A 12441-nucleotide genomic window follows, 5' to 3' on the forward strand; every position below is an offset into this window, starting at 1 on the left:
TTGCAACATCTTCACCAAACCATTGGGAAAAGAAAGTTTTATGCATCAACAAAACAACTTAAGTATCATAGATGGAAATTATGATTAAGGGGGAGTATGGAATTAATCTCAACTACTATTATTAATTACCTCTATAGAATTATATCTCTTCTCACTGTCCACTATCTTATCTATCATTTCAGGTATGTGGATTTTCAATATCTACAGGTCATCTCTTACTTCAAACAGGACAAATTTTGAATAAAATGAGACTGCAAACTAACTTGTTTTAATACTCGTAAGATGTAGTTTTAAATGAAAAATTTAATGCAATTTAATTCCTTATTTTCTTTCTTAGCTGGGCATATACATAGAAAAGAAGAGACTGTGGTTTGAAAGAATGTATAATAGGGTAAAAGTTTCTAGAATTTTTGCTGCAATAGTAGAGACAATTTTATGTAAGAATGTGGGATGATCCTACAACACAGTTCTTAGAGGCAAGCCACGTGAGAGTCTTAGGTTCGAGTCTGCTCATGGCCCATGTGTCCCTTGCTAGATGGAATTTTCTAGTTCTATTAATTATTAGATGCATTTGTGATCTTAATTTTTTTTATCTCATTGTATTGGTTTACTATAATAGGGTTTCAAGTCCCAAAAAGAATATTTAAAGTGTGTACTTATATAGTGACACTTTACATGAACCATCTCTATATGGGCTTTATATACATACTTTTCACTTTAAATATTCATATTTTATTATCAGCTTTAAGATTCATATTTTATGACAATTTTAAGATTCACGTGCACCTGAAAGTGAGTACATAATTTAATAGTAAAATTAGAAATACCCATGTCATGTCTTATTTACTTTTGTTCCCATTTTGAGGAAATATCCTCATGCGTGTACCTAGTAAAAATTGGTGCAATCTTATGTAGGTTTGATCTCATTCTCCTAGAATTTTCCTATCCATTAACACACATTCACAGTTACTTAGCTACCATCATATCATTATATACACCCACTATAATAAATTCACTTAAACCATGTATTTAGTATGCCTACCCTCATCTTGTTTTTATTCAACTAGATTTTATTTTTAGTCCACCCAGGGCCATTTTTTTGGCTATCAAGTTGATCTCTCAATTATAAACTTGACACCTACCTAAGTTCAAAACTTTAAATTTATAATTTGGCCAACAAGACCCCCTTTTTTCCCACCTCGAGTCAACTAAGTACACATTACATGGAGTTTGATGCTATGTGCTAGTACTTAAAGACATTAGTTCTAACATTTAGAACCCATAAGTCCTCTCTCATTTAATACTTTTGAAGAAGTAATTAGCAGTGAAATAGTGTGATTTGGTGCACTAAAAGGAAGAAATAAATTGCACAAATCTTTTTACAGGATTTGTTTGCTATCTTTTATAGCCATAGGGTAAACTCCACAATAATGATCTTGATCCATAACTTTCAAATTTAAAATTAAATTTCAGCTAAATTTCCCCTTATACTATCCTACTTTAAGCTAACTTCTAAAATTCATAATTTCTATCCATAGTGAAACACTTGGATTTTGTACACAAAAAAGAGTTAAACATCTACATGTATTACTCTAGGAGAATTTCCTCATATCTTCCAATATTTATACACATTTTATAGGGTTTAAATTAGGAGAACATGATTCACTATGAAATAGTGAAGATCCTTTCTGTTTGTTATTAAATATCACTAGTTTTCATATCAATAAAAACAATAGACTAGACAAAGGTCAATTAAGCGAGTAGAGAAGTAAAGGTGTACATTTAGTAGGGTCATGTCTAAACCTAGAGATGAATTTGTGATTGCAAGCTTTCCCTAGGTCACCAAACTTGATTCAAAATAGAGTACATGATTAGAGAAAAGTTGAGAGCATCTATTTGATAGAGAGATAACACTTTAAGGGGAGAAACAAACAAATATTCTAGAATCGTCATCAAGGGCATGCATTCATTAAATAACAGGAAAAGTCCCCTTGTTTTCTATTTACATTTTGTATTTAATTGTTAGAGATTAAAAACATTAACCCTTAGCTTACCCCAAACATTAATCTAAGTTAATTTTCTTATGTTTATGCATTTTATTAAATTGAGCTCAATTAATCCTTAGAATCAATTCATTGACTTCACTTCTCAATTCAATTAATCTTGTACTCCACTGCATAAATAGAAAAATCACTATAATGAATAGGGGTGAGTTGCCAACTACATTGACAAATGGATGAGTCACTAATGTATTTAGACAAACATTATTGTTGGCCTACTCCTTTCCTCTATATGTAAATTGGCTTTGATTATAATGTTAAATATAGTAGAGCCCTGCTTGGGAGGTACCATAACTCTTCAAGTATCTGTCTTTCAACATATTCAACGATTGTGTCCCATTCTACTATACAATAATTAAACTAAACCAGATCTTTACTCATTCAATAGATTCCACAATGTTGGAGTAAATTAATATTTACTCACAATCTTAAGTTTACTTAGGCATATCATTTTCCTAGGTAGTAGGTAAAGTTTATTATTTATCTACATTATTATTTGTGCATGCATAGTTGGTGGATGGTTGAATTCTAATTAACTCCTACCTATCCTTGTATTTCATTGAGCAACATGTCATCATTGTGCGCTCTCATCTCTTTTGGTCTTGTCATTATAAACATAGTTCATGTACATTTCATTTCATCTCAATATCAGATATATTGATTAAATATCATTTCTCTCCATTGTAAATATTTATAGCTGTCTGTGATCTTAAAAAATGATACTTTCCAAACACAAACTCCCTCATTTAAACCAAGAAACATCTTTATTTTCTATTAAAATCTTACAAAACTATTAAATTCTATAACTACACGATCATATTATATTTAATCCATACAAAAAAACATTTAAATCCGGTATTACGACCTTACCAGCTACATCGCACTCATTTGCCTTGATTTCAGCGAACTCCTTAAGCAAGTCGTGTATGCGAATTTCAGGTTCAATTTCTTCAATAAAGCCGTTCTTACATAGATCCTCAACCTGAAGCCATAATTACAGTTAAGCGTTGAAATTTTTATCAACTTTTTAAAAGAATTGATCACAAACTGAAAAGAGTTGAAGCAAATATTAAACTCACTGCTTTTTCAATAAATTTGATGTCTTCGTTGCATTTTATTGCAAGCCACTCGGTTACTTTGTGGGGAGACAAATTGGGCAGCATATATACAGTGAGAAGCATGAATATGGAGCGGTATTTCGGATCCATCTCATCAAAAACTTTGCCCAGCACAGCGAACATGCCATCCAAACCATCTAGCTCATAAACCCATTTCGACAAATTCGAGCCACACTTACTGAAGAGATTCTGGCCCAAAAATTTCAACGCTATCGGATGAAATCCTGAAGATAAAATATAGTCGTCCTTTTTGAATGAACACCTGTTTGCACACTTCAAAGCAAAATCTCTGTCCTCTGCCCGCATTGCAGTCTCTCCTAGAGCTGTCCTTTCCAACAAGATGGCAATGGCCTCCTCCTCTGTAAGGCTTGGGACTCAGAGTTAATATCGAAATTCTCTAGTTGAAAATACATGGTCCGTGCGCTTAGAAGGATGCAGCTGTTTTTCCCAAAGTCTGCCTGAAGATGATATCTCATTTCATCTATGCTCTCTTTGGTTCCGATATTGTCCAGAACCACCAACACCTTTTGGCTCCTGACTCTTTTATAAAACTCTTTCCGTGCCTGAAATTATATTAGAAAGTGTAGATTAGTTACACATTTTGTGTGATAATCTTTCCAAGGAGGAATGAAATTTCCATCGAGATGGGAGGAAGATATTCCAAATAAAATGAAAATAGACGAACGAAATTCTCTGGTTGCAGAATTTTTGATTGTGCAAAACTATGATTATTTGGAGTGCAAATGATGCAAGCTGAAACAAAACATCCTTTAGATCCATTGTCTGCAGCTGAAATTGCTGTGGCAGTTACAACTGTCAGGGCAGCTGGGGAAACTCCTGAGGTGCGGAATGGTATGCGATTTATTGAAGTGGTTCTTAAAGAGCCAGATAAGCACATTGTTGCATTAGCAGATGCCTACTTTTTTCCACCTTTTCAACCTTCACTACTTCCAAAAACCAAAGGTGGTCCAGTGATTCCTCGTCAACTTCCTCCTAGGCAAGCTAGGATTGTTGTTTATAATAGGCGCTCAAATGAGACCAGTGTTTGGACTGTTGAATTATCGGAGGTTCATGCAGCAGCTCGTGGTGGTCACCATCGAGGGAAAGTCATTTCATCAAAAGTTGTTGAAGATGTACAGCCACCTATGGATGCAATGGAGTATACTGATTGCGAGTCTGTTGTCAAGGATTATGGCCCTTTCAAGATTTGCCCATCGGAAAACTGTCTCGATGATGCTTGCCAAGTGCCACACCCTGAACAAAACTCAGTCTGTGGGCAACAGATCTCCGACCTCTACTACCATCATCATATGCAACAGAGTGAATAACCAGTCCCTCCCTTGGGGTAAAACCTACCCGAAAATTCCACTTCTGCCACTCTATATGGAAGTCATTGACACGGAAACTTGGTCCTTCTGATTGCTCATGGAAAGGCTGGAGATCACTTCGATCCACTTCTCCACGAGTTTCTCCTGCAGTATAGTTTCTGAGGGGATCTGGAGGTGGCAAAGGAATTAATTTTCGATCTTCAAACTCAATCACCATCATTTTTTTGCATATCAACCAAAACATGTATGCCCTCCACTGGTCGAGCATATCCATTCTCCATTGGGCAATCACTTTCAGTTCTGCAGAATATAAGTGGTCTAGCTAGCTTTCGACTTGGAGCATCTTCTTCACCATGGTATCCAACTAGAAGGACCAAGTTTCCGTGTCAATGGCTTCCATGTAGAGTGGCAGAAGTGGAATTTTATCCCAAGGGAGGGACTGGTTATTCACTCTGTTGCATATGATGATGGTAGTAGAGGTCGGAAATCTGTTGCACACAGACTGAGTTTTGTTGAGATGGTTGTTAATGATGGGGATCCGAATGAGCCACATTATAGGAAAAATGCGTTTGATGCTGGAGAGGATGGTCTGGGTAAAATGCTCATTCTTTAAAGAAGAGGTGTGGGTACTGCGAAACCAAGATGTGTGTTAAGTTTTTTTAGTATCAAGATTATCTGTTCTGAAAATTATTGTGTTGGTCTTCTTTAGCTCTGTTTTTTCTGTGTGTTTGTAAATTTTAATTTTACAGTTGCAACTTATCCACAAAATTTCAGATGACATACTTTTTTATAGAAGTTTCCTAAATTAAGGTTGCAGAAAGCCTTGCAAGCTTTGTTTTTGAAGATAATTGATGTTGTGAACATGCATGCAACTCTTGTTTTAATTTTAGGATTTCAGTTTGTTTCCATGCACAACAAGAAAACTATTTGTAGTTTTCTTTTGGACAATTAGTTCAGTTTTATTTTTAGTGGAATAAAGCATGTGCATTTACATGTGTTGTTTTATTTTTAGGAGACTATTTATAGTTTTATTTAATTTATTATTTTTAGAGACTCAATTAATTATTTATTTGAATAATGCATAATAAATGCATGAAATGTAATCAAGAGTAAACCCATCTGAACAAATTAGCAAGCTCCTGCAACCAATAAAGACAATAAATAGGTAAGCGTATCCATATATACCTATGAGTGACAGGACAAGAAACAAAAGAAGGCAGTGAGATGTTTTCACCTGGCAGAGTCGCAATTCTCCTTGCATACAAGGGACATGATACCTTGGGGAGGGTGTTGGAAGTTTGCGCCAGATTTCTTTCACTATTTTTTCTCTAAATGCCACTTCATCACCCCCTTCACTGAGCTTCAACCCATTCTTTCGCAGTATTGCATTCAGAGCTTGGTACCATTCAGCCCTCATTTCTTCCGATTTCTCAAACACTTTCCAGTTTCTGATGTCTGCCATAATTTGCCTAAGAGCCTCGTGTGAAATCATAAAGAATACCGGCAAAATTTTGAGATTGGGATTTGTACGGGTTTTGTCTCTAACTTTCACAAAAGTAGAGAGTTCCAGCATTGACCACTCCGTTTCAAAGAATTCCTTAGAAAGAAGGAGAACTACTAGTTTACATCCTCTCCAACTGCAAATCTTTCAGGATCCTGATCAAAGAAACAGGACAGGCCTTGGTTTGTCAGGTCTCCGTATAGCTGCCTCATAAAATCTTTCTGTTTACCGCTGTGACAGAGAAATACATCTTTACCCAGAAACTTCTGAACGTGCTCACTGTTCTAATCATTGGATTTGTTTGGCAGAGAAAGACGACAGCATCCCAATAAAATGGATCTCACCTGCGGATTTGTTTGATGGCTTGAGAGAACCCATCTGTGCGTGCATTTGTAGTCTCATCGGTCAAATGCCCGGCTTGACAATATTGAGTTGTCTCCCTCTGATCCATTGGGAGGTTAATTTCTGACATTTCTTCACAAATTCAATTGGACACAGATCATCACATGCATAAATAAATAAAACGCTAGCGAAAGGTTAAAAGTTTCAAAAGACTACAAGATTATTTATACGCCGCGTTCTTACAATACATCTCTACATCATTATATCTAAGGCATACTAACACTTGCACCTTAATGAGGTGTAGTGGTTAATGTTCGTAAGTACATATAGTTTGGGTATTGTGTATAATGTAAGTAAATTGAATTTGTAATATAAATATAATTGAATATGAACAAATGAAATTTAATTTGAGTCAATAAGTTGTGTGAAATGTTGTAATATTTAAGAGATCAATTACATGTAATACATTTGAACTGTTGCTTGTTGAGATATCTTATGTATACTTGCACAATCGAGTTTTTTTAACAAATTTCATGTGTTTTTAAATTGAGGAACATGTAGACTTATTTATCATCTGTCTTGTCCTCCAAAATCTTTTTTCTTTTTTTTTGTTCCAACATGTCAAATAAATGCTTCACTGTAATCAAAATAAGCCTAGCTAGAAAAGTGGGATTTCTTGAATGTTTCTAAAGCTTTTTCAACAAATCATTTTTGTGCATATCTTGCAATCATTAAAAGCCACAAGACCACATTTTTTTCCATGAATACTATCGAGTCTTTTCTATGCTTTGATGAATGTCCATACCTTATTTTCAAAGATTCCATATTGACAAAGGCAAGGAGGATGTTGGCAGAGGTTGTAGAAATCAACTTTACACCTACTGATTGCATTTTCTTGAAAGTTTCTAAATCTTTTTCAACAATTTTTGTTCTTTTTTTCATTTCATGCGATCATTACAAACAATGAAACTATATTTTTTTCAAGAATACTGCTATGTTTTGTCTGCACTTTGATGGATGTCAGTACCATGTTCCAAAGCTCCAATTTTATCACAAGCAGGGAGAATGTTGGCAAAGGTTGTTGAATCTAGCTAGGCTTTTTCTACAAATTCTTTTTCTACATTCCCTACAATCATCTCAAACTGTGAAACCACATTTTTTTTCTAAGAATATTGCCATGTTTTGTGTACGCTTTGATGGATGTCCATACCCTATTTTCAAAGCATCAATATTTGACACAAATTGAGCAATAATTGTTTGTAAGGAATTAAGGATGCTATTGGACAAGTTAGATAATTGGATATTCAAAAAATTTATCCTATTCATTTTTGGGTGGTAGTTAGAAATGCAACCTACAAATGAGGAGGCGATATTTTTGTTTTAGGGCACATTCCTTTTGCTAATTCATTTATACTATAAGCATTCTGAAAATACTAACTTAAGATTGATTGGATTGCATTTAAGGTTATTGTTAAATTGTAACATCTATGTTATGTCTAAATATTAGAGTAGGGGAACTTTACGGATCCATGACCCACTGCCAATGCCCTTTTACGAAATCGGATCATTATTAATGGAAATAAGGTTAAAGCTATGAGATTTCCACAATCCATCTTATATTCTTATGATTTTTTTCTGGATTCGATTGTGTGTATTTTTTTCCATCAACGTTTCGAATCACACTCCATGATTCATCATCAGGATGAAAAGAATTCCAAAGACATGAAAGATGTTGATTTACAAATTTGAGACAAAATATAAAGACATGTGTTTGTGTTGCTAGGCTTTCCATTTTTTCTTTGGGGTGGTTATTCCTAGGGGTTTTTTGTCTTCCTAACTTTTGATGGTCTTTTTTCTTTTTCTTTTTTCCTCGATCCCCGTGCTCTCCCCTACCCCTCATGTCTTTATATTTTGTCTCAAATCTGCAACTCAATATCTTTCATGTCTTTGGAATTCTTTTCATCCTGATGATGAATCATGGAGTGTGATTCGAAACATTGAATCATGGAGTGTGATTCGAAACATTGAATCATGGAGTGTGATTCGAAACATTGATGGAAAAAAATACACACAATCGAATCCAGAAAAAATTCATAGGAAATAAGGTTGTCAAGTCCAACTAGACTACAAACAATTTCAAAAGTAAGGTGTTCACTGATAAACCATTCTTCACATAATCGGATAAGCCATTCACTACATAATTTTGTTGGCTCTTCCTCTTACATTATATATATATATATATATATAGCTCATTCATATATTTAATGCAAGATACTTTTGAAAATGATAATTTTCTTTATTTAGTCATTTGAAAATTACCTATTTTCACAATAATATTTATATTATACATTTTATGATTATTTATAGTTATTTTGTTACAGTCAATTATAATTAATAATATATAAATATAATCAAAATTATATAATCTTAGTCTAATAATTAAAAATTTAGTTTAACATTAATTTTATTTTTAATGTTAAGAGGCATTCTACAATCATAACAAGGGGTGGAGTGTAATGGTATGATCGTGGTAATGTTAACGTTTTTATCTTTTTAAGGGGATATGAGATACACAGATGGCGAAGTTGCCGAGAAAAATCGAGGGTAAGAAGGAGGAAGATAATGGAAGAAATGGAAAAGGAGAAGGTCATGATTACATAATAGAGGAACATGAAAACTTTCAATCAATTGATCTCTCTAAGGAAGTTGAAATTGATAGGGAATTGATTTTCAAAAAATCAATGATTATTTACAGATTTGTGGTAGAATGGAAAGATAGGGCTTCCATTACACAATGGATTATTGTAGAATGGAAGGTTGAATGTATCATTAAATTCTCGTTTAAGAACTTCTTTATAGTTATTTTTGCATCAGAAGAAGAGAAGGATATAATTTTGCAAAGAGGAATCTGGAAAATGAAGGGGTATCCTCTATATATACAGATTTGGTCGCCAATTTTTAATCCTTTGGATTGTCATCCCTATGATGTTCCTGTATGGATCCATTTGTGTAACTTACCCATCAAATACTAGAAGAAGGAAATCTTGGAGAAAATTGGAAGGTCATTGGCACCTTGCTAGAAATAGATGATGAGGTGATGAATAGTGATCTCTATATATGTGCCCATTTGAAAATCATAGCTATTAGAAAGGTACCTAAGAAAATAAGCCTTTGTGCAATGAGGAAGCAATGGATGCAAGATGTGGAGATTGAGGGAAAAAATTGTTTTGTCTAAATTGTAGGCATAGGGACCATAAAGAGAAAAAATGCAAAAAGGGGATTCGCAAGAACTTCAGATGCACTCCTAAAAAGAGCAAAAATACTGGAGATGTTGTGTTGATTAAACTCGTTAATTTTATTATGGAAAATGTCAAGGGTAAGGAGAAGATGGATAAGCACGAGGTTTTTGGTGAATGTTCTATTAGAAAGGTGACCATTGATCCAATCCAAACTAAATGCAAGGGGGTGGATAATAGAGAATCCAACCTCAAGGAAGGGGAGAAGAAGAAGTAATTTTTGCAAGGGGAGTGTGATAATAGGGTGATGTTGAAGGATTCTTCTGCACTTCCCAGCATGGAAATAGAGGTCATAACAGGTAGTAGTTTGGAGAGTGGGAATATAAGAGGGGTGGAGGATTTGGTAGGAGAATCTTCAGAGGGTCATTGGCTTTCTGATAGTGATTTGTTTGGAGAATATAATTTCAATAATATGGGTGTGAGATGCTTGAGTCAATCAACAGCCAAATAGTTAGGAATAACCAAAAGAAGAAGAGGGAGAAAAACTAACAAATAGAAGAGCAACATAACTTTTAGTGGCAAATTTTTATCAATTGGCAAATAACCAGGATCAGGGATTTTGAAATTGGTGAATATGATGATCGAGGGTCTATCTCACCTTCACTCGACTTTTATGTAGTTTGGGCCATAGGCAAGGTGTTTCGCCATCATCTTTTGGGGCCAACCATACTTTATGGTTTTTTTTGCCAACAACTTAGAAAGGTTCCAATGTATATGCATCCATTTATTCACCAATTCCAGCTACACAGTTTGATACAACAATCATTTGGGAGGACCCATTTCACCAGACATGTTATAGGTTATCGTTTATAAGGACCTAACTTCACCAATCGTGTTGTAAGTTAATGGTAATTATAGGTTAATGATCACCTCAGAAATTGAAATGTATCATTTTAATAGCTAGGGAGATTCACCCATTTTCACTCAACGATTGCAATGGGCCACTTAAATTCACCAAAATTTAAGATTAAATTTAAAATGCCCTGTGGAATTCGCTAAATATGGATTGGTATAAATATAATCAAAATTTGTTACTTTATTGACACAATTTGTTATGTTTTGATCTTTGTATAGTCGATTCAGATCATAGACATGTTTCTACTACAAACATGTTGTATAATGGACTTCGACAAAACCAATTTGTAAGTGAGAGCGAAAATTTCTATTTCAATATATAAGATTAGTCATCTGCAGAGTTTGTAAATTTTAGTTCATTTTTAAAAATTATTAGTAGGGTTTCATTCATTAGCTGAGTAATCAGGATACAAGGGTCTATCTTCTTAGTTCTTAGATTCTATTTTTTCAATTTGTATTTCTTGAGAGATGTTGAGCAGCCAATGTCCTGAAAGTGTTGAAAGGAGGTCATTGAAATGTAGAATCAGAAGCATAAGGTCATACTTTGATAATGTTAATATTGGCAGTGTAGATGGCGGAAATAGGAAACTAAATCATGGATTTAGCTTCTTCCAACATCCAACAATGAATTTTTCCTACAAATCACACACATTCAAACCAAATCTAAACTAAAACACACACATGCATAATGTAAAATCTCTACTCCATTGCACTTCTATCAACCAAGATCTTGTGTTAAAAAATGATGCTCTCAGAAGCACACACATAAGAAGCTATGGTGAATGAAGATTTTAAATGATGGACACAAATGAAAAGTAGAGCACGAGAAAACAAAAAATGCAAGAATGTAAAAATTAAACTAAATGCTAGATTTCTAGATTGCCTCAAATGAGAGAAGGGGATGGGTTTTAATAGACATCCTCGGGGTGGATCCAAGTTGTAGGATGAATGTGGGATAAAATATTGGTTTGGAGGTGTAAGTGTTTATCTCATATTCATTAGGTGAGTGTAATAGGTGGGGGTGAAACAAGATAAATAGCATAAGGATTGGGTATGCAAGAAACTTTACGAATAATAGGAATAAAATGGGATAATGATATGATTTGATATTTATTTAATAGATTAATGAATAATGAAAAATAGAATAAATATGAATATTAATATAATGAATAATATGGAGAATAGGATAATAAGAATATTTTTTAATTTAGATCCATTTAATGATTGGAAAGATTAAGATTAAGAGGACATTTAATGAAATTTTTTATGTGTCTACAGGAAGTCCATAAGACAAAGGTACAACATCTATACTTGCAGATGCACCAAAAAATATTGATAAAGGAGAAAACTCCAAGAAACATCAAAATGAGATAATTGAGACAAATACCAATGCCACATCTGATGTTCCAATGGAATTGGATTCTGAAAATAGTTAGAATAAGTCAATTAAGGTTGATATCAATGTCACAAGAAATGTTGATGTGAATGACCTAGATGATGTTGTTGAGAAATGTGCAGATGACGTTGCAGGAAGTACACAAAAGGGAAAAATAAAAGGAAAATCAAAATCGGGCCATGGGTGAGAAATGACTAGGAATTTTCAGTTGGATTGGTGTCAAGGTACCCATTTATTGAATAAGTACCAAATCCAAACAAAGATGAGCCTTCAACAAAATGCAAGTGTACGATCTGTAGTTGGAAACTAAAAAGGGACAAGAAGTTGCAGCTAAACCTAAATACCATAGAGAAGCATATCGGTAAAGTGTATGAAAAATAAATTATAGATGAAAAAGAATGTTCAATGATGATATAGAAAACAAAGGAAGAATATAAACATGTTAAGTATGAAGAAGAGTATAAAGAGCATATGCAAATAGAGGCAAAGAATACTAAACGTCAAGGTTTGATTGAGGCTCAATTAAAACATATGATGTCAAAAAC

At 34.0% G+C, this 12441-nt stretch overlaps 1 protein-coding gene across 1 annotated transcript; it reads left to right on the forward strand.

The window, feature by feature from the left end:
* The first annotated feature begins 3921 nt into the window (after window positions 1-3921).
* Window positions 3922-5119, forward strand: LOC131860399 (diamine oxidase [copper-containing] 1, peroxisomal-like). Its single transcript, XM_059214807.1, has 2 exons — window positions 3922-4446; window positions 4829-5119. Exons 1-2 carry the CDS (start codon window positions 3922-3924, stop codon window positions 5117-5119), a joined length of 816 nt encoding a protein of 271 aa, XP_059070790.1.
* Window positions 5120-12441: the final 7322 nt, after the last annotated feature.

This window comes from Cryptomeria japonica, chromosome 11, assembly GCF_030272615.1.
Source record: "Cryptomeria japonica chromosome 11, Sugi_1.0, whole genome shotgun sequence".
NCBI lineage: Eukaryota > Viridiplantae > Streptophyta > Pinopsida > Cupressales > Cupressaceae > Cryptomeria > Cryptomeria japonica.